Genomic DNA, 23,888 nt, shown 5'->3' on the forward strand with positions numbered 1-23,888 from the left:
ATTACTTCATTAAACACAATGAAGACCCGGAGAAGGTTGTTCTTTTCTCCTAATTTAAGCTTCGCTAGTCCTGTTGATAATGAGATACACCATTGTCTTGTTTCTCCTCTGACCAGCATTTCTGGCTGTAGGTGGGATACAATGAAATCTTCATCAACATGAAGGATTAAGATAAAATATTACTGCTTCTTATTTTTAATGTCTTTTGAGGCATGGGACAAGATTATTTTACAAACTAGGTTTCCAAGGATTTGGCTTTGGGGTATGAATACAGGCTAATGAGGGTTTCCTAGATGCCAAGCTCTTGCTCTTGATGTTGCTGAGGGCTGTTTAGTATTTCTGAAAATGACACCCCCCAACTAAAATGTGCTGCCAGACAGAATTTGATGTCTACTGAAAGTTTATTAAACTGAAGCCAAAAAAAAATTCCCTGTCTGGTTTGGTGCAAAGCTCGTTCTTTCCCTGAGTGCCTTTGGCTACAAATTCTGCATATTCTAATTTTAAAGTATTATTCGTTTTCTATTTGGTGATAAATGCTTTCCCGCRTAAGTGCCTTTTGATTGCTTTGCTAATTAAAGTGGATAGTTTCCTTTTATGTTAGGTGACTGCGTTTCTGGGTAACTGCAGTGTGCAGTAACAGCCAAGGTTACGTGGTAGTGTTTATTGCCTTCATACTCATCACCAAAGGGTACATGTTCTGGAGCTCCAAATTCTCAATAAGGAAATGAATTAAGAACATGAGGAGCTTGTCACTAGAGATTTTTCTTGGTCCTCTTTTCCCAGAAATGTCTTTCTAGACATTTGTTCTCTTGAATTCATTACACTGTGAGAAAGATTTGATGACTTAAAGGGCACAGAAACAGGAGCAGCAGTGGAACATCTATGTTGCCCTTTTTTCGCCYGTAAGCCTATTTCGGTCAGCTTCAATATTAGTGATTGTGACAGAGGAATGTGTGGCTGGGAAACCTGCTCTCTTCGTGAATGCTATTTTAATTGTCAAACCATGCTGTATCTTCACTTCTGCAAAAAAGCCTCTCTCTTGATCTGAACAACCATGGAAAGTGCGGGGTAATACTTGATCTGAAATACTAAGGTAAATACAGGGGAACACCCTGAGCTGAGCAGAAAGGGAATGACTCTGTTCAGTCAGGGTGATTGATTTAGAGGAAAGTATCAAGCATGGAGATCTAGCCATGCCCCGGGAGCACATTTTTACCAGTCTGGACTTCTAATGTGGTGGATATCAGCAGCAAACTACCAAAGAAGGGACTTGAAATATCTCAAGTGATTATCTGATAGAGGGGATGACTATAAGCAAAGCCCACTCTTTTCAATGAATGGRACTTGCCAGAAGACAGAACAAAGGATCAAGGGAAGATGTGGAAGTGCTTGGGTCTCTCTGGAAGGATGTTACTCACATGTTCAGGAGATGTGAGTAAACTCAGAAATGGTTCTGGCTGTAGATGCATGTCCCTGTAGGTCTATAACCCGTTCATGGCGTACCCATGGCTTAGGAGTGCTATTAAAACTTGGTGCTAGCCTCTTTAACTGTTTTCACATTTTAAGGGTGTCCTGGAACTCTAATGATGGTATGCAAGAGTTCTTATTAAGGAAGAAGGTCTATGCTGTTTTTGAAGTCTGAGGAACTGGTCTTCAGAGTCCATATGAAGAGGAGAGAGGTTCAGGCATTGACAGCCATGTTCTGGAGGTGAGCTTCAAAGGCCGCATTCAGAGACAGTGGCCAAAGGGACCGTAGACATCTATATGCTTAAAAACTCTTGGACTAAACTTGGGGTTTAATACAACACGATGAYCCTTTTTGGGGAAGCTCTGCCTATGGACTTATTTCAGAAGTTTGGAGATGCCTGTAGACTTGTAATAGCCCAGTCTGACTGCTCTTCTCTGAATGCTAGATAACCCTTTCAGTCCCCAGTTTTCCCTGTCTTCGCTAGCACCAGAAAGCCAGGGATTTGCAGGTTGCTTGCAAATTAGTGAAGGAAAGCAACCCTGGATGCAATATCAGTTTATGTTTGCAGGGTAACTTGTTTCAGTCAGATCCCTGARGCAGAAGGGCTATAAATAGAAAATTTTATAACAGCACCACATTTCAGGCTCCACAAGAACAAGGGRAACCTGTACTGAAACTCTTTACTGCTTGAATGCTTTGATCTTCCCAGGACTCTACATAACCTGATCTGGGAATGTTTAAATCATCTCTCTGAACTGAGGTTAGGAAAAGTCTGGAAGGCTGTATGTGCCAGTGCCCTCATAACCACRTCAGCTGGGTTATAAAAAAGTGGAGAAAAAGATTTTTAAAGGGGAGAAAAATATTGTCCTGTTATTGGAGAAACAGCTATCTGCCTGCCCCAGTTAATGGGTTGGGGTACAAAATGGGAGACCTGAGCATGAAGAGGTCTTCATGGTAGTGGTGGAAATGGGAGAGATCCCAGACTTGGCTGAGGAGACACTGGTCCAGGCGGCCTGCTGTAAGTGTTTGGCTGACAGTGAACACCTTATGGTAGCAATGACTGCACACTTTTTAAGAACAAACAGGGCAAAAGAGGTGAAGTTTGGGATTCTAACCCTTGACCAGCGTGAGCCTGTGCAGCAGAGCTGGACGAGCCTGCATGAAGCCCCTGGATAGGAAAAGGATGGTGCTCCTGCCTCAGAATGACTTGATCCTTCCCATGCAGGCTTTGAGCGCAGTCCTMCCCCACATGCAACCTTCTGGATGGTACCTGCAGACCACACAGCATGCTGCAATAGGTATAAAACTAAATCACACACAGTATGGTCACTTGCCTACAGTAATCAGGTTTTTCCTCCCATGGCCCAGACACTACGTATTGATTTCCCCAGAACTGTCTCTTCCATTCTCTCCAAGGCGGAGTCACTGGATGAATCACCACAAAAATTAAAGAAGCCACTACAATCTTCATGTTCTTCATYTAGGCTTCATTTCCACTTGTAGAGGAGATCTTAGCTGGAAAGCTGYGCGCATTTAGTTGAGGTAAACATGACTTTCCTAGCCCATGTTTTGTATTTGCAGTGGGGCAGGTACCTCTGTGCTGCTTCGCAGCAGGTGAGGTCACAGGAGAGTTCTACGTATGTGGGTTGTTAGGTCCCAGATTGCCCAGAGATACTCTAAATATCAGGATGAGGAGCAAGGACAGTGTAAGATTGACAAGACTGCCTGTCTGTATGAAATAGCAGTGACAGGAGAGTCTGTTACTTCTTCAAAGCCTGGAGAGTCTCAGGTGGATGCCTTTGAAACTCCCCTCTGACATTTTGGGGGTCTGGATCTGAGGGGAGTCACCTTTTGCCTTTCCAGCCATTCATACTTAGCAGAACCTCATTGCTGCTGCTGAACAGTGATGCTTACCGTTCCTACCTTATGCTGAAAACTTCGCTAAAAACAGGAAGGAAACTAGGGAGAAAAAAAAGAACAGACAGGTGAGTCTAACACTTGGCCACTCCATTTGTAATGGCTGTAACAACTTGTCATTMCAACATTTGTCTAATAAATGTTATTTACCTTCTAGGTATCCTCTTGTGGGTATGATGCTGGGTGGCCTGTCAAGGTTAGCTGGCTGCTTAGAAGTGCCACTTTTGGTAACATGTGGCTAATAGGTAGCCAGCACATCCTGGAAAAATATATTCAGCCAAATACCTCTGCAAAGTAGAATTTCTCTGGAAATTATGGAGTCATCATGAAATCTCCTAATCATGCAGTTTAAGCCTGGTTGTATTGGTTCATTGGAATTTTAATTCCAGAGCATCCATAGAGTTGATTTGGATCTGGGGAGCTGTTTAACAGATGGTTTCTTTTAGAAGCTGTGTAAGAATAGCAGCCCATTTGATACAGGACAAGCAGCTGAGTGAGGAATTTCTGAGTGTTCAGGTAGCCTTCCAACTCAGTCCATCTCTGCACTGAATTGCTGAATCTGCTGTGGAATGCACTGAGTGGACATAATGGTCACTATGGAATTAYATAGGTCAAGAAACAGTACAGCTTGTATCCAGGCAGAAGGTCTTCAACTKTAGGAAGAGGATAGGTCACAGTAACAGCATTTGAAGGGCTCCTTTAAGTCTAAGGCAGCAAGGTTGAGGTGGGAGAAGAGACTTAGACCAAAACACTGCCACTAAGTTATAGATCAGATGTGGCTGCAGACTCAGCTGTTTTCCAAGTCCTTGGCCAGGGTTAGAAGAAAGTTCCTTTTTGTGATTCCCCTATCTTATCATGGAATGATTATTGTAAATTCTAGCAGTAATACCRTATCATTCCATATTTCTTTTTAATATATGCAATGCTTGCATCCTAGTACATTTATTTTTAATAGTTTAGTATTTGCAACACTGAGACAGCCATTGCAATTATCTGCAATTTTGTTAAAACCAGTAAATTTGGATTTGCTTTCACTATGTTCAGTATTTCTTGGTCTTGACTGTGACTGTGAGGATGTGGGCTGCCAGATGCCCTCTGTAATTGAGGTTTTCAGTGGAGATAGCAGGGAGATTTTTGGTCTATTCCAGTCTTGAGGAGTCCCAGGTTGAACTTCACRTTCTTATAACTGTGCCCTTATTCCATGTAGTTCTCGTAACCATGTGTCACTGGCAATGAAATCTCTGTGTCCCAATGTTTTTTCTGCTTTCTCTGTGAGAAATTAAACTCGGGRCAAGAGCCACAACCACAATCACAATGTGATTAATGGAAAAGATCTCCCATCATCTTTGATGGACATTGTTGGTTTGCATTTCATATTACGCAGYCCAAAAGGGAAAGGTTTATTCTGAAAAAAAATAGTATTTGACACTCATATTACTCTGGTTATTTCTCATTGTAGCTTGCATAATCCAAGTGAGATAAATGGTGACTTGGGTGCCTTTCTTTGATACGGAAACCTTTCCTATAAGATGTTTAGTGACATTCTAGGCAAAGACTGGACAGACCCCTTAAATCTGTTGCTAATGCTATGAACAGCATCAGGACGAGCGTATGATTTTGCTGTACTATGAATGTAATAGTGAAGAAATACAAATCAATATAGGTCTAATCTAAGTTAAACTGAGCTTTAGGGATTAATCAAATCTTAATTACAGACCAATCCACACAGCTATGGTTATTTCTAAATTCATTTGCTGAGCATTCATGCAGGTGCTAGAAACCAAACATCACCTTTTACATTACTGTTATTAAATATTATAGATTGATAATCTTTCAGTTTTAAATTATTAACATGTGGGGTGGTACTTTTAATTAAGACAAACTCTTCGGGCCAGATTCTGCTTTTATTATTCATCTTGTAATTTTTTCCACTGGGAGTCCCATTAACCTCCATAGAATAGTTCATATGACAAGATACTGTTCGTTTCCATTTATTTTTGGAAGAGTGCATAATGTATTACACCATGCAGGGAACATCAATGTCCTAAAGAACTTGAAACCTAAGACCAGTAGGCAAGAAGACACAAGCTAAAAGAGAAGGAAGAGTAATACTCAAAAGGGATGGAGAAGCAAGATGGTAAAATTTATAGTCCTGAGTCCAGAATAGGTGGTAAAAGATTTCTGAAGGACATAACTGAATTAGGTGATTGGACAGTGCGAAGGTACATAACAAGTTAGTATTAGCAGAAGCATTATTTTGTGGGCTTGGTTATGGATCAAGGTCTTATTATGTTAGGCAAAGTATAAACTTAGATCAAGGTGACGGTCCTTGCCCTTTATCCTTCAGTTAAACCTTCGCTGGTGAGTGTAAAACAATCCATATAAAAAGAGTGGAAAGGAATCTGAGTTACAGATGCAGCACTATCRTAAGACTGTTGTAATGACAGATGGCAGAGTGTTTCAGGATAATTCAAAGGAACTTGCAAAGGGTTACAAAAATCTTTTATTAACGAAAATATTAATTAAGATAAAACAAACTCAGTTATGTTGGCTTGGCTCAGGACAAGTCCTCCCTGGGAACTAGTGAGTCTTTACCCCTGTAGTCACTATTTACAGGTGCCTTTTACTCTCCTATCCCAGAGGACCTGAGCTGGTGTTAGCAGCAAAAGGTAGTTAGCAGTTCCCTATTTGGAGTCTTGCACAAGGAAAGATGAGCTTGAAAGAGAAATGCACTTACAGAAAGCYTGAGAAACAAAGAAGTGGCATAGTAACAGCACTGACCAACAGCAAATATCTTTGAATTGTTACTGCACCCTCCTCATTTAGAATTCCTGCTCAGGGTGCAATTTCTGTCAAACAGGCAAACAAAATGTTCRAATATGTAAGAAATGAGATGGAGTAAATTTCAGCATGGTATAAAACCAAGGCTTCTCTCTCATCTAGAATGCTATATATCACTGCCAAGGGAATTAAAGGATGTTCAGATAAGGATGACAAGAATAATTTGAGACCTGGGAAAAAAAAATCTTATATGGAGGGAGATTGAAAAGATAAGTGGTGTTTACAGTGGAAGGGAGCTAAATAAGAAGAGYTGTGATAAAAGCTTGTGCTGTCAGGGCTGTGGCAAGGGAAAGAGGGGGAAAGGTGAAAAGGGACCTGAGAGGAGCAAGCGTGCTTGAGCCTGCTGGCAGTGGGGCTGCTGGACCCRTGGATGGAAGGAGACCTCTTGAGAAGAAGTCGTGGCTGTTTGTGGCAGAGCAGGGTGGCACTAGGGAGCCAGAAACCCTTTTTGCATCTGGGAAGAGACTTGGGCTCAAAAGAGAAGGGACATGCTCTAGTTGCCAAAACTTCCCATCTTACCTCTATGCACTATTATAAACAATAGAAAGGAGGCTGCCTCGGAGTTTCTGTTTCCGTGTCTCCTGACATAAGGCACACAATCAARGAGTAGAAGGCAGAAAGTTCAAGGTTAATAAAAAAATGTCGCTATGGAAAATAYCATGGGTTTGTGAAGCTTGGTTCCATTGGATGTTCTAAAGGTGGAGGATTTGACAGGATTCAAAGAGGGACTGACCACTTCTCAACCCAATGTTGCCATAATTAACATGAGCAGATTAGCTGAAATAAACAACCTCCAGATCCATCGAATATACCATCTCCTAACTATTAGGAGTTAAGACAAAGCCTCTATGAAGAACATGGTCTCCAAAGACCTTTCTCCTTGTCCTTGTCCTGAAATAGCCTATGACAGACAGGCTCCAGGGCAGGATGGAGGCAGGTGGGTTTTGTGTGGCAAGCTCGGCATTCCTGAGATACAGTGCACATGAGATGGGCTGTCCTCCTGTGARGGTGAACTCTTATGACATTCATAGTAAAGATCCCATGGTTTGGAGAATGCAGTGTGGTTTGGATTGTGTTTATGGCTTCACCATTGACTCCTTAGGTGACCTTCTCCACACCACAGTTTTCCTACCTGTAAAATGGAGGTATGACACAGACTGCTCTTAAATGTTTGGTGATCTACTACTAAAAAGTGCCCTATAGATGCTAATTACCTGTATTTTTTTTTTCACTTAAGGTGTGTTGAGCTCCTCTAGRCAGAAGCAGTCTGCAGCATGAAACTCTGCTGCTTTCAGAGTCATCAGGAAAGCTCTGCTTGCTCCTGACAGGAGTTCAGCAGCTCCTCTCCCCAGCAAGTTCAGCAAACCATTCCAGCAAGCGGCTAAATTAAGTTTACCCAAATGCATTTCATTTACCTTCACTAAGACAGTTATTCTATATTAGATGAATACCCAATGGGTTTTAAGAGCATACTTATTTGAAGATTAACTGCAAGGCAGAGTTGTTTATCCAGCGGGTCAACTGGATTAACATTGTGAAAACTGAAGCACCTATCCTATTATACTACAAGAGATGACTTAGTTTTGCTACTCTATCATTTTGAACTATTCTAAGTCACTATTTGCCTTATGGTTCTTCTGTCCCTCCAGTCTGGGCAAAGCTGACCTGAGACTGGCTTCAGAATTGAGTGCTCAGTTAAAAACAGGTCCATCTGATTCACCCCGAGTCAGCGTTAGGTTTCTCTGCAAGGGAAGAATGTTGACACCTCAGATGTAGTTTTGCAACAGGGACAGAGTCCCCTTTGGGGTGCACAGCAGGGCTGGCAGGATGCAGAGGGAAGTGATGAGTAGCTGAGAGGGTGAGTGAGTTTTTGGTGAAGCGATAGGAAGTTGTGGGGGACTTATGGCTGGATGGCAAGGTCACTGAGTTGTAAAGACTACGGTAGAGAGGAAGAAGCTGTTAGGTCTTGCAGGGTTATCAGCAAGGCTTGGACACTGAGATGGGGCAGTGAGGGTTCTGCAGGGAGAGGAGCTCAGGAGGCTTCAGGGGGATTTTAGAGGTGCTGGGTGAGGGCTGAGTAGGATCAATACTATTAAGATTCTTTCAGGTACAGCCCAGGGTCTCTCTTGCTCTTTWTTCTTCTTGCCCTGCTTCTATGATCCTGAGCTCCCTCTCCTCATCTTTTTGCATTCCAGGATCTGTGCATACCCCAAATCTTTAGGCTACACTTCCCTCCAAAACTCTCTTTCACCACAGATTTGTTTTGGTTTGACCAATAAAGTTCCTCCAAAGTAAACTCTTCCTATTAGCAGAGGAAATAAATGATTCACGGCTGTGCTGGTCATGATACAGTTATCTCAAGCAGATGTCRAAGATATAGACAACCTGAGACAGTCTAGTGCCTTTCACCTATTGCTTCAGAAGAGCATGAGTAGATTTTATGTCATATCTACCAGCCTCATCCAGATGTCCCTGCATCCATTTATACCACATACTTATTTTTCTGTCGACTGCGTCCTGGCTTTCTGTGTCCGACTGGATGCCTTCTCCTTCATGCCGGGGCATGAGGAAAAGAAATGGAGATGTGAAAGTATTATAGCTATAAATTCAGACTTTCAAAGCAGTATCATGGAGCTATCAGCTCCTATTAACTTTCAGCATATTCCTCTGAGTTCCTTTAAAAATACCAGCTATGTTCTTGCAGGGTCACATCTAAGGCAGCATCACTACACACAGCATCAGCAGTTCAACAGCCAAAAGTGCCATGAAAGTCTTGCTTGAGCCAGTTTCGATGATCTGCTTTAATCACAAATCCAGCAAAGCAGCTCACCTCTCCAAGTCAGTGATAAGGCAATCAACATCTCTAATCTAACTCCAATCAGGAAAACATGGGAATACGTTGTTGTTGTTGTTTTCATGGTAAAGATGACTGATATTTTAGACCAAGGACATGCTGTAGATTAGTCCTTATGGGCATTAGTGAAACAGATCTAATCCCAAGTTCAGTCCTGCTTTGATCAGGAGATCAGGCCAGATGACCTCCATAGTTACCCACGAACCTGAACTATCCTTTCATCTTGTTTTTGATGCAATGACCTCTAAAAAATGATGATTTAGTTGAAGAAAATAAGAAGTCGAAGTGTAAGAAAGATAAGGAACTAGTTAGAGGAGAAATGGCCATAGGTTGTGCTAAGAACTGATCTCTCCCATAGGAGAGAAGATACAGATTGARCTTCGCACCAGAGATAGAAGAGTAAAATGAATCATATTGGTGACCTAAAATTGAGAAGCACTGTCAATGCTGAAGAGGCTCTAGATATCATAAGGGAAAGCTGGATGACCTCAGAGATTGGGACAGCGGAAATGGGATGAAACTGCAAAATCCTGAATGCAGAACCTTGCACTCTGTGCTAATGTCTGCCCTGATTAGAAATTCTGTGGATTTTTCAGAAAGAACAGAGGAGAAAGACCTGGATGTACTGGTTAATCGTAAGATGTCTGAGCTACCAATGTCATGTCACATCACGTCAGGCTAACGCAATCTTGAGATGCATCAAGAGACATGTTTCCAGTGAAGGTACAGATGTACTAATGCCACTGTACAGGCTGCTGATGAGACCTCTTCTGGAACAGCATGTACAATTCTCGTTGCTGGTGTTCAAAACTGATGAATTCAGATTGAAACAGGAAGGACCACTGATCAAGGAAATGAACAAACTGTCTTACAAGAGGAGATTACAAATTTGACTCCTTCAGGCTAGCAAAGACAAATAYATGTAATGACTGCTTATAAACATACTGGGGAGGCAAACATCATGGTGGGGAATGGACTTATTAACTGGAAGGACAACGATGGCACAAGAGTAAAAAGCAATGAATTGTCCATAAATTCAAATTAGTAAATAGAAAGAAATGTGCGAATGACGGAAATAAGTTTCTGTAACAGCCATTCTTTCTGAACTATGGAGGGAAAAAGCTTAGTTAGTTTTAAGTTGAAGTGTGATTATTTCTGAAATGGAAAATACAGAATCTACCATTGCAGGGACTGATTTAAAAAAATCCAGAGGTATCTTTTAACCTGGAATAACCCTTTTCCCCTGCCCCCCTCCATTTTTTTTTTTTTTTTTTTTTTTTGCAAGTCCACTGCCTGCTATAGAGTTGCAGAGAGGTGAAAGGGGGAGATGTCAGCAAAAACTCCAGCATCCAAGCTAACAAAAAGAAAGTCTTCCCTAATATGTAGTGTTTCTGCTGCTTGATCTGACCTTGCTGGACCCAAGAGCTTCATTTTTCTAGGCGTTCTGCAAGCACATAAGTGCAGTCCCTGTCCTAAAATCTCACAAACTAAGGTAAGGTCTCATTTTTTGTGAAAAAGTTTTATAGTATCTCAGGATACTTTCTAAACAGGGAGAAATCATAGAATTAAAATCACAATATGCTTTTAGTGTTTGACTGATATATTAAACTGGATTATAGACTTGTATGATTGGAAATTATACTTGTGCTTTAGTTCCATTAGCCTACTTTAAAYGTTGGTATTAAAAGTGGATACTTAAATACCAAACTCTGCCTGGGTTATAAGCTGTTTCTCTGATATCGTAGATCATTTGCAAACCACAAAGCCCCTTTGATCTTGCAGAATGCTCAGCTGAACTTAAAAGGAAATTAAATGCAGAGCTCAATTTTTCATTAAATTGTCACCCACTGTTTTAGAGTTATGACTCTTCAGATCTGTTTCTTCTAACAGGTGGACAAACAGAATGTTAATACTATGGTATCTGTGGAGTTATAAAATCRGCACTGAGCAAGAGATTTTCTAATTATTACCACTTCTTTATTAGCAATTCTAGATTGCAATTTTCCAAAAGTCTCAGGACTACTAAATACTACTGAAAAATCAGAGCTTTAAAAAACTGTGGACAGTTGTGTATTCTCAGACAGCTTAAAGCAATAAGAGCTAGACAGGCATTTATAAAATTGGAGCTGGAAAAATCAGGGCTTATGTGCAGTCAGAAAAGTTCTTGCTGCGGGTTTTACTTTTATAAAACCAGCTATACTCTTTAAGATCTGCARCAGCGTTGCAGACTTTGATCAGGAATGTGAAACTGCAGTATTTAATCTTGAAGGTGCTTCCTCAAATGGAGACATCAGTAGGTGCAGCACTCGCCGGAGTGAGGCGTTCCCAGTCCGCAGGCACTCCCTGGGCAGGATGGCAGCAGGTGCCTTGCACCCTAGGCCTGCRTCCCTATCCCCTTCTCCCCGAGACGGTGGCTGTGTGACACCTCTGAGAGCCTGACATTGGAAACTGGAGTGGCACAAGCCATAGGTGTGTGTTACCTGACTCTGTTCCTATCTCATCCTCAGAGAAGAGGGCTATTGCAGCTCCCTCCAGACAGCCTTTGGTGTCTTTCATCCAAATTGTGGCAGCTCAGCATTTTAGGCTTGAAAGTCTCTAGGTYTGGCAAAATCGTAATAGGCTACCTGCTAAGATCACGTCCTGAGGCTGCAGATATGGCAAAGGAATGGAGAGAAGGAGATTATAAAACTGCCTGTTTAATGCATAGATTTTAGTAAAGTCTATTCCTTTGCACCAAGGTCTAGTTGTGCAAGGAGATAAGCAGAATTAAAAGCTGGATCTGTGCATTACCTGTGCTCCAAAATCCAATTTATTCATGCCAGTGTCTAGTCATGGAGAGCTGCTGGTGAAGCAGAAAGACAAGTGAACAAGGCTGCTCTGTGTTTGTAGCAGTAGATCCAAAACAGCCACATTTCTCTGCTCATTTCTTTGCTTTTTTGCTGGACTTTGCTCACAATTGGCACTTATTTTTTTCTTTTTAATTACAGCAATATTTTAATTGGAGGAATTTGGGGTGGGTTCTATCAGGTTCAAGAAGTCCTGTTCTTGGAAATATGGTTTTGGCAAGGGTTTCRATGAAAATAACTCTAGTTTCAAAAAAATTTCTCTTTTGAGAAGTTGGCTGAGCTTGTGTTTGTTCCCACAGTCATTCCTCTCTCCCAGGGAAYGCGCTCTGATCTAATGTCTTCTTCTATGAACAGCCTGGTTGGCTCACTGGGCTGTAAAGAACATTGTGCTAGCTACATTCACTGCTTTTAGACTAGAGCCTTCATCCTGTGACAAGTCTGCCCTCCTTCCACCAGCACCAGTGGAAGGAGCTGTACTTTAGGATCTTTAGAAAAGCAATGGATTAAGGTAAAAGGGTATGAATTTCTAAAACTTATTGCAAAGCACCCAGAATGAATATTACAAGAGATTGCAGCTGAAGTCTGTCAACCAGGCTTGTTTTACTGGAACTCTGGAGAAAATAGGAGTTTTAACAATAGCCTAGAGAAAAATGTGAAGATCCAGAGTTGCCTTTTCCAGGTACATGTCCTCAAGGTCATAGTTTTCTTGAAGAAATTTTTCAAACTGAATAGCTGCAAGAGTATCATCTGTAACAGTTGCTCCCTCCACACTCTCCTTACCTGAGAGTGAGAGCAGTTCTTACTGAGATGGACTTGGTGGGTCCTGCCATGACCTGTCTGGCTGATTGGTTTGGAAAACTTTCCTTAATTAGTGAAGCAGTGCTTAAAGGAACAACTCCAAACCCTTTYGAGATGACTGCCACTGGGCCCCCATCAACACTTTTCCCCTGTAGCAGGGCAAGGTGGACTTAGTTTTTGTTGAGGTCTTGCTCACTGTCCGCCAGTTGACCTCCATCATACCAGCCACATATATACTTGTAAGGAGGAGACCATCACTGGCTACATGTACRTATAGGATGAGGCTAAAAAAGCAGATGGGTGCAAACAGGGCAGGGAAGCAYGAGACAACAGTGAGATGGCTAAAACTAGCTTGAAAATACTCTGGGCCTCTTGACCTCTACTACATCCCCACTGTGGTGTTTCAGCTATAGTGTGCAAACAAAGAGCAGGGGAGGGGACATCTTTAAAAYGGCACTGCAGTCAAAGAACTTTAAAAAAATTCTTTACGCTTAGTCTCCATTAGTCTTGTAATGTTAATTAGGTCTCCTGGGAAGCAGAAATTTTCTTCCAGGACAGCCATTTGCTGGGAGGCAGAGTATGGATTGCAGAGATGATCCTTYTTTGGGAACAGAAGGCTCAAAAATCCCCTTTGACAAATGGAGGGTCTGGCTTATTTACAGATTCCCCTTGATAATACCTGTCTATCGGAGTGGGACGTCCAAAATCCAGGAAATCCAACCGAGTGGGTTAATTCCTGCTTCATGTGGTCATCATTTTTTAACGTTAGAAAATGATGACCCCTTACAAACTGACCTTTAGCCTCCAGCAGTTCATCACTGAGGGCTCCTTAGGGCTCAAATCTCTGACCTTCATCACAGATGTGTTAGACACACTTAATGCTTAGATTAAGCCAGATGACAACCAGTACTCAGCTCTTAACCAGCAGTACTCAGCCTTTGGAGTGAGAGAAGAGAGTAGTCATATAGCATACAAGAAAGTTGTAAGCTTCACTGCATTTTTCTATGCAGGTACTTCAAAACCGGTGATAGCAGGAGAGGCTCCAACCAGAGCTAGGACCATTTACACATTTCCAAGGAAGAGTTTACCAACAAGTATAAAAACTTTACCCTATGTTCAAGACTCAGGAGAGCAGGCTACCAGTATGTTATACTGCTACACCACATAACCTCTGGACAGAATAYGTTATTAGGATTTATTAGGTTATAATCCTTTTTTGATTAAAAATTATAAATCAGCTCATGTTTGATGTTAACCCATAAATGCATAGCACATGTCAAGCAAAGCATAGTATACATGGCCCCTGGGCATGCATGGCAGAGCCTGACCTGCCGCTTCCATTGCTTGACAGAAAATAAGGGACCTGATCAAAGGAGTGTGGCCCTCTCCATATTGGGGACAAGGCTTTCAAGAGGTTAACTCTCAGAAATGGAGCGCGCTAAGCTGTTGCATTTGATTTATTGTCCCTCCTTTCTTCTTGTTTCTCCCTGAAACATAAAAGCTTGCAGCCCACAAACTCTTGACATTTCCTTTAAATGCTCTTGTCATTCAGAAATTGCCACAGTCATCTCCTGTAACTTTGCACTTAGTCTTCCCAGCTTGTTTGGGGTTACTTGCAGAAGCTGAAAAGGAAATATGAATAGATTACAAGGCTCAATCCTGCAAGGTGGAGAGTCTTCTAACTCCGAACCAATAAAGTACTTAACCATTTACTTAACTTCAAGGGTAGGAGTAGTCTGACAGAACTACATTACCGCTAGCTGAATAATAAACTTGAGAATGAAATTGTGAAGATGTCTGCAAAACAAACAACCACTTTAGCTACAGAGGGTGGGTGACTGTGTGTAGGATTTTTAAAGGATCTTGTTGATTTATGAGCACAATTCTGACTTGCATTAGAAACTCACACTTAAATGATTTTCTGAAAATCTACCTCCCTATGATTCCGGCTAGGTCTTTGCGTTCCTTAAATTCTGTTTTGCACAGCAGAACTATTTTTATGCTCATCCTGACTGTACCACATGCMTCTCCTTGTCTCAAACACACACTACTGAAAGTTGGAGAGCCTTTCAGCATACACGTTTGGCTGGGCAAGACAGTTTGAGAGGTCTGCAGTTCRGTGGGAGGTTCAGACTCTGGCCTTCTTAGGGTTAAGAATAAAAATTAAGAAAATCCTGGGCTTTTGGAAAGTTACCTTTATTTATTTTAATACAGTGCGGGAATACCAGATGAAGCTTTAATCCATTCATGAGCCAATGAACTGAAATCACATTTTTATGCTCATTAGCTATGTATATGAATAGGGACAGACAACAGCTTTTAAAGACACCACACACACACACACACACACACACACACACACACACACACACACATATATATATATACATATAAACAAGTATAATGTCTCCTGAAATATTGCCTTCTGAATGATAGCCACACAGACTGAAGACACATATAAGACCTATACTGAGCCCTGACAGAGAAGGTCCTGTGATTCGGGTTCGTGTGATGCTGCTGAGCACAGTTAGGGGTTGGGTTTTGTTTCTTACCTGTTTTGAACCTTACCCTCAACCCAGTGTTGAACTCCAGGAAATGTTTTCAGTGATCTAGTCTTTGCATACCTGTTTTTTTTGTTTGTTTGTTTTTTCCTTTGGAAATGGAAAAAATCATGATTTATCCTTTCTGGTAGTATTTATCTCTTGTAAGTAGTGCTTCCAAAAATCCTTCCCTTTCAGCCTYGAACACTATGGAACCTGAATAATAGCCAGCTTTTCCATGGACACATGGAGCTCACATTTCCCAGCTGAATCCTAATAGTTCACTTGATAATAAACATTTTTTGTTTTATAGACATCATAAACTGGAATCTCTCTTTTTTTTTTAAAAAAAAAAAAAAAGAAATTAGCATTTTAAAGTTGCTTATTGCTGAAAGTAGCAGTTATTTCACTGAAAAGGCCATGTTGGAAAGCATGACAAGGTAATAGCAGATAGGGTATCAGACATCCTCAGACTGAGGAAGGAAATGGACTCGAGTTTCCAACTTTTCAGGTAAGTGTTTGTAGACAGTATTACTACAGCAAATGTGGCCCCTTCACTTTTCATGGTACCAAGGAACTGGGCACTCTGGGCGCTTTGGGTGAATGCAGCGCTTGTGGGTGCCACAGTGTCCGCAGGAGATGGGACCTAGACTGCAGTGACATCCCTAGGCGCAGGGAATGACAAAACTTTAAGGAGTCTTTTAGGAAGGTTTTTCTAGGGAAACTGAGACATTTGTGCTACTAAAAGCATCCAAGTGGGATGGCATTATTTTTTTCCATGGATCATTCAATGAAACTGGGGTGTCTGTACTCCATGCAACTGCTGTTTTAAACCTTGCCCTTTGTGATTTGCAAAATGAGGTCTCAGGTGGTTTCAGGAAGCTGTGCCAAAGCGAACAGGCACAGCTTTCTTTYAGTAATCCTGGATAAGATAGCAGCGACAAGTGAAATGAAAGGTGCATTTTGCATGATGTACGTAGAAAAGCCAATTACATGTAATTAATGTTGGTTAAATGCTTTGAAGATGAAAAGCTTTTATATAAGTGTGATTAACATCTATTCTGTTGAAATGATTGTCTTTCTAATGTTTTAAGAAGCTTAATAGCATGCTTCAGCTTTTCAGTGTTTATCTCCAAGATGTGATGACCCCATGCAAAGCATTCATGGGCAAGTTATATAAGAAAGGCCTTCAGTGGGAGCTGATGTTGGCCACAAATCAAGTGTAAAGCCTGAGACACTGTGGGACAGAAATGATTCACCTGTCAACAGCTCAGTCTTTTACAAAGGTTCCTAATCAGCAAACTGTTTGAGCAATGCTTAAGTATTCTGGTGATACGAGGGTTTAAATAGTGTGTGTACTCACTGCAAGATTGCTCATGGAGTSTACAGAAAAATACTCAGTGTGTCCTGGCCCCCATTTTAGAAGGTGTCCAGCCTYACACTTAGCAGGAGCACAGATGTTGGCTCAGGACTGAACAGATGCCTCCTAACAGGAATTTTGCTACTGATTTCAATGAACACAAGAAATGACTGCATTTTAGCATGCACAAAAATGAGCCATTATTGACTGAAGACAGAGTCAATTGTTTTGCTCTCCCATATTTTGCTTTCCATTGTAAATAAAGTGGATTTTGTTGTTAACCATCCACAAGAGATCAGAAACAATAAGGGTCAGGCACTGAACAATAGGTTTTCTGAGAAAATAGTGAGTTCATACATTGGCAGTTGTTATTTTCCAAAAATGAGTGCAGATGTTTTAGCATGCTGAAATCACTCCAGACTTTTATGGAAGAAAGAGGCCATGGAGTAAATAAACTGGTGACAGGTATAATGAAAGTTATTCTGTTGATTTGCTTGCTCAGAATTATTTTATTYGAGGGATACCTGTTTTGTCTATCAGAGGGAAATCCTCAAGACCACCAAGTTGCAGACCATCTTGAAGAAGTGTCTCTCTGGAAAAGAGAGCTGGGTGAGATCATGTAGCTAGCAGACGGATTCTGGATGACAATCAAATGGGTTACTTAATTCTTTGCAAGAATTTCCTAGAAAGCATCAGTTCCCAAAGGAGACCTATATGAAGACTGCATTCTTCATCTGTGGGGGGTAAAATACAGGGACTGTATCTCCAGTGGTGGGGAGAATACCATGTGAATCGTTCACCATTCTGCCAACAAGAGAAGTGTCCAGATCTCACCAAACAGCATGCTACTACTAAATCAGCAAGCTAAAGGTAAGGGAGATTTGAAGGGCTATAGACAAAGGCAGAGATCTTGCTCTCTCCCTCCATCAGTTAGCTGCCCGGATGATCTGATCTCACGGTGGRTTAGGACCAGTCCCTTGCAGTTTTCTCTGTATAATGGAGGCTGCAAAAGTGCTCTGAGAGAGGACTTGCTGGGATCACCATTTCCTCCCCTGTTTAGCCAACCTCAGCAAAATCTTTCCCCGCACTCGTGCTGAAGCAGCTTCACTCTGCTGCTTATGTAAGGAAAAGGGAGGAGAGCTGCCCACCGGGAGATGAAAAGACGCCCTCAGTTCCTTTCTCTCTCAGCTGAGGCAATGAGGACCTGTTGTGTAGGTCTTGACCTCCTGGCACATGGTGGTGAAGAGCTTAGGTCAGCGAGAGAAGGAGGGATGGAAGCATTCATCAGCTGGGCAGGGCAGGACACAGATGGCAGAGCAGTATTAACTAATAATTACAGCTGGGTCTGCCATCAGGCGTTGGTGCAGTATTACCTAAGCACCAGCCATCACTACTTCCCACAAATCTGTGCTTACGTGCTCACTCCCAGGTCCGTAGCCATCCTGCCACGCCAGGAAGCTATAAAAGCCCATGTCATTTAGAGCTGTGGTCCTTCAAAAGCATTGCGGGGAGGAGAGGAGTCATTTGGGATAACTGTCTTGTGGGCTGACATGCCTGCTGGAAACCTCACTGATGAGGTGGTGAGGGGCTTTTGGGCTTCACCAGGTGCTGCTTTTACATGGCCGCAAAGTTAGTTCTTACCTTGCTGCTCTGCACGTGGCAAATGAGGTGAGACAACCTGAGCTTCACGTGGACCTGCTAAGACACACAGAAGAGCGATGTGGTCCTCAGGGCTTATCTCTGTCAGTTCACATGTATTAATAATCTGACTGCTTTGCTTTCACTAGGATTTTACCTCAGGTTAATTACTTCGTATTAGCTAATGCCATGTAAGAACATGCATTTTTTTTCCCCTTTGGTGAAGATAAACTGGCTCCAGAAAAGCACATACCTTTAGTACAGCTTGCTGGAGCATTGCAAGCATTGTCTCTCAAAAATGTGATCAGTAAAAATGCCAGGATCATTTTCACAAGGCTGTTACCAGAGGCGAAGAGCTACAGCTCGGGCTCCACGTGCCCTCCTCAGCCAGCCACGGAGGTGTGCTGCTGGGAARTGGGTCTCAGCATTGCCCAGCCTGGACCTGGCCTGTGCAGATGCCACGTTTCAGGCCTCAAGGCTGTCAGTTCACATAAATATTAAATCCACTGAAAGAGTCCTGGAGGAGAGAGCTGCAACATGACCAACCTTTCACTTAAAAGGAGGTTGGAAATAACTTCAGCTTTTGTCACCATAACCTGCCCTTGCAGGACTGAGAAGAGCTTTGTGTGTACACCCATAGGAGTTGGAAACCTCTCCTATGGATCCCTTGTAAAAAGGCCTGATTTTAAAAATATGCCACAGAAAGAATGAAGCCCGACTGCAAAGGAGAGTGTTTTTTTTTTTTTCCTCCCATGAATAGGATTTCAAACCAGCAGCCAAAGTGAATCATTATACATCCCTGCCATATGTCCCTTTCAATCAATAAGGCCTTATGCTCTGCTAACAATCATCTTAAACTATACCTATTAACAAGAATGCACATTTTCATAGTAATAATTCCATGCACGTCAGGGCCTGCAGCTCACAAACAGTCAAAAACGGTCATAGTGGAAGGGAGACAGACTTTCTGAAGCAACAGGCTAAGTGTGTGGACATACATGAAACTGTACAGGCTGTCACTCTTACACATGTAGGCTGTTCTCTGCTTTTAATGGCATACACTTTTACTGATTAATTACATTTTTTTTCTCTCTTTTAAGCATATGTTTTCTCGATGACCCAGTTAGTATCTCTCCTGATGACCCAAGGCTTCCTCTGAAGTGGCTGATACACTGTGGATGAGAGTGCAGCAGTAGCCACGGATGGCAGGAGGTATGATGAGTTCCTGAGGGTGGTTCCCTATAAAGGTGGGCAAGGGCAAGTTGTATGGCCTCAACAGGACCTCTTCAATCTGGAAGGAGAGCAGTGACAACAGCAATGAACTTACTGCAAAGTCTAGCATGTATGCAGACTAGTTTCTCTGTGAAGACATGGACAAATGACATAAAAGAGATGCAGGGTTTCAGGGATACGGTAGAGGGGCAAGACGCAGAAGATGTTGGTTTTGTTTCCTACAGTCTCAGGCAAGTCACTTGATTGCAGGAGCATTGCTGTTTCCCATCCCCCGGCTTTTGTCCAGATGTATTGCAAACTCCACAAGATGAGTGTCGCTTCTCCACAAATACTGAGCTTGATGCAGAAATTATTGGCTGAAATGCCAAGGCCTGAGCTACTCAGGGCAGTCAAGTCTTAACTATGGGCGTGAAACACTGGGTAGATTCACTTGACTGAGTGTAGAAATCTACATTTGAGCTCCTCACCTGTGGCTCCCTTGCTACTCAATGGAGAGTCAGTCAATACAGTCAATGKAGTCTACGGTGATTCATCTCATCCTAAAGTAGACGGTTAAAATAGAGCAAATGAATTGCATAATAAAAACACCTATTTCTTCTTGCTGTCTGGAAAGCCCAATGTGGCAGCTCATGTGCAGGTGTCTCTTCTGTAGATAGCTGAAATGAGGTGAGACTGATCCCATCATCACCCTCATGACCTTCCCCTACCCTGAAGCTCTGTGTGCATCCCAAGCGCTTGCCCATGCAATTCTCTCTGTAACCTGGGGTGCTTCACAAAGAGCTGCAGTCGGTTTGAGAGATCCCAGAGCAGCAGAAGGGGGGCAGTCCCACACTTAGCCAGTTAAAACGCACTGTGACCTGCCGTAAGGCCATAGCCCCAAACCCTCCTTCAGGTAGCTGCAGGCACAAGCCTGCGTGTATCACATGAACACACGTGGACACAGGACACAAAGTGCAACATGTGAGTTGTGCTTTGGAGTAGCATCAGCTCTGGATGTCTGCTTGTGCAGGAGCTCAGAGCTGACTACACAGTGTTCTCAAGTCTACAGATCCTCATATTAGCAAAGTACCTACAGGATGACAGGGTTCCAGTTCAGCTGAGCCCTTTGGAGGCCACCACATAAAAATAAAACTTCTATCTTGCCCTCAGAGGGTGCATCCAATCTTTCCTTATTTCTATATTTCATAACTAAATGTTGCTTCTGAAACCCTTCTGTATRTATTTTATACGCAGCCTACGTGATATCCTTCATGAGATAATCCTTGTGTGTTTTGCAAAGTTTAACATAAAAATTCTTTGCTAATCAAAGGACATTACTGCTTGGATGTTTCTGTGCTGCAAAATAACCCTCAGCCAACCAAAACCCCTTCAAATAATCCCTGACCACACTCCTCGCTTTGTGACCTTGTTCCCTCTGGGTGAAGGTGGGAAAGGGAATGCTCTTACCTTTCAGCAAATTGCTGTGTAATTGTGAGTGTCAATAATATCAAAACAGAGCTGCGGTGGTGCAGTGCCCTTTYGCTGGCTTTCTCTGCAAGCATATATCCTTACTAGTATCATTAATTGTAAAAATTTCMCTTAGTTTCCTCCTCTCTGGCATAGCACCTGCTCACTGAATCTTGAAATCCTTATTCCTGAGACAATCCCTCTTACCTTTCMGGCAGATCTGTAATCCTGGAAGGGCTGTTGAAAATTAATAGTACTAATTTTTCRTATCTGGAGATATTAACGGTGTACAAGTTACTGGATTCGGTACAAGATAACTGGCCAAATTGCTGTAGCCTATTTTACACGTGAAGTAAATATAAGTGATCAAAGGATATCTTCTGGCTCAAAAAGGCATTARTAATACTAATATCAGCTGAAGTAATTAAACTGCATGTATTTGTTTAAGCACACAGTGTAGCTGTTGACCCTGTGGCATCCTTTCCCTTCTTTCTAACATCCGCAGATGTCTCCACATCAGTGGTATCTTTAGGAATGAGGACAGTAAAGCTGGGCAGGAAATAGTTTTCCCATCCCAAGAATGCTCAGGACTATGAAAGAAAAACATCTCTACCCCAGGTCAGGATGAAAGCTCAAAATCACGGTGTCCGCATCCAGTCTGGGAATGACGAAATCACACACAGTCCCGTCTAGATTCACATCTGGAAAAATGACCGAACAGCTCCRAACATTTTTGGCTGCTCTTTCCTTCTGGCTTGAGCTGCACCTGCTTCGACAGCAGCTCTGAATCCCTTAGGATTCCCTGAGCGCGCACAACGGGAGCGCCGGCCGCCGGCTGTCTACCACCGTCCTCCAGTTCTACACAGGGAGCATCAAGAGACATCCTTCCGTGGGGCTGACCTAACAACGTAAGGTATTTTACAAAAACAGGTTGCATTTACATTATTTAAACCAGCTGCGGCTAGTTTGACGGGTGCATTTACCCAAGGTGCTTCAGCCTAAGCTGCGTCACTGCTTCCCTTAGCACCCTAAGGCAGGGCGTAGCCCATGGTTTTGGACACAAAACCAATTTCTTAAAATTTTTGTGATTTTTTTAGCTGTGGTTTTTAGGGTGGCAACAATGAAGGTTATGATTTTGTTATCCCTGCTGGCATCGAAAACTGCAGTGCAATCTCGTGCGCTTGGCCTGCTGTTTCAGAAACAGCCTGTGGGGCTCTGCATGGACATGTTGAACTGAATTCAGACCAAATGCAGCTCTGTGCGCAGCAGCTAATTAGAAGATGCTTCCAGTGGGTGAGATGCTGGAGAAGAGCTTTAACCATGAAAAACCATAATCAGATTCAAAATCCACACCCTCAGCAACTGCAGAACCATGTTTTCCATCCTGCACAGACCGCATTTATTAATATTTGTGTGTCTTCAAGTTTTTTATCCTTCATTTCCCTTTACATAGTTTTATTTTTCCCAGTCAATAACAATGATTTTATTCTTCTTAATTAGATTTTTTAAGGTTTCCTAYAGTAATTAATGCATCTTTCTTCAGCACCGAAACATTAGAGTAGCTAGAATATTAAATCATGATTGCTGCCAGATCTAAAGAACCAAGAAACATAGGTTTTTCAATAGCTACTTTGTCTTCATCTTTTAAATTAGTTTGAAACCTGCTTTACATTTTTGGATAAGTAATAAGATTTGTTGATCTGAATGAAGAATGATATAAAAATAAATTGCATTGTACTTTTAATTACATAGTCTTAATTTTTGCAGTGACACTCCAGGCTCTCATACAATTTTATTTAATGTTTGCTTCCCTTAATGAATTTGATCATTTAAATACAAAATTGTCATTTAATTTGCAATTTTCTATATTCAGTGTGGGGGTGCTGTGCACGTTAAGGAATCCAGGGAATTGTAGCTTTTCCTYCACCTCTTTTGCCTGCACACGGGCATGCATGCTCCCTGCTTGCTTTTTCCAAGGCACCACATTCCAGCTACGGAGATGTTTTTCTTCTCCATGCTGTGAGCAAATGGCATCTCAGCTATATCACCGAGAGGAGCTCAGCAGCACACTCTAAAAATGCTTCTAAAAGCATCTCCTGGATCCTACAGCCATAGGACCATCAGAGGAGCACAGGCATCAGGAGTTCAACGCACCAGGTGGGGCTGTGATCTTCTCTCCACTCKACATTTCGAACCAGGGGGCTTGGTGCAAAATGGCCTGCTGCTCCCGGGAGCCCTTTTTTTTTGGCTGAGGGGACTCCGAGGAAGTGGCTGAGAACACTGGGTAGGTCAGGAAGCACCACTGAGGACACTGCCCTTGGTGGGCTCTTTCTGGGTCTGGAGTGGTGTGGGTCCATCCACCCCCTGCGGAAAACCTGGTGGAAAATGTGTCTCACAAAATTCAGAAACAGCCAGAAGCAGGCTACAATTTAGGGGCATTTCAGATCTTACTTTTTCCATCAGAAATGAGATACCTGACTTGTCTCTTCCACCCTCATCTACTTGCTCAGAGGGGAAGATCAGTTGCTCCATCCTGCCCCAGGTGGTGCTAACTGCTCTGGCAAATCACATCTTTGCAGGCTGGTTTTGAGTTGWTATTCTTTTATTTTTTGACTGTATCGCAAGGTTTCTAGGAAATTAAGGACAAATAATAAAACTTTTCTTTTAAAAACCTATCCCCCCGACCTTCATTAATGATTTACTTTCTGTAGAACAAATGCACTAACTGAGAACAGAATCATTATTAAAATCTCAGTTAACAACACAATATTACTTTGGTCATTTCATTTCCTCCACTATTATAAAATTCAAGACTCATTTCATCTATTAATATTAGCAATCTTTTTTTTTTTTCTTAATTTTCACCAGGCACAAATTAAAGGGGGAACAGTACTATGGAAGCTGCACTAGAACTTATTCCTTTCTTTTCAAATCTATTTTTTCCCTT

At 42.2% G+C, this 23,888-nt stretch overlaps 1 protein-coding gene across 1 annotated transcript in view; it reads left to right on the forward strand.

Annotated features, from left to right (window-relative positions):
* The first annotated feature begins 2,419 nt into the window (after window positions 1–2,419).
* ACVR2B (activin A receptor type 2B) overlaps window positions 2,420–23,888 on the forward strand; it is a 133,306-nt gene continuing 111,837 nt past the window's right edge. Inside the window, exon 1 of the mRNA XM_085316419.1 lies at window positions 2,420–2,486. Coding sequence (XP_085172545.1) covers window positions 2,420–2,486 — 67 coding nt within the window. The remainder of the gene's footprint in view (window positions 2,487–23,888) is intronic.

The sequence above is a fragment of the Rhea americana genome, unplaced genomic scaffold (genome assembly GCF_003343005.1).
Source record: "Rhea americana isolate MKP2758 unplaced genomic scaffold, rheAme1 scaffold_47, whole genome shotgun sequence".
Lineage (NCBI taxonomy): Eukaryota > Metazoa > Chordata > Aves > Rheiformes > Rheidae > Rhea > Rhea americana.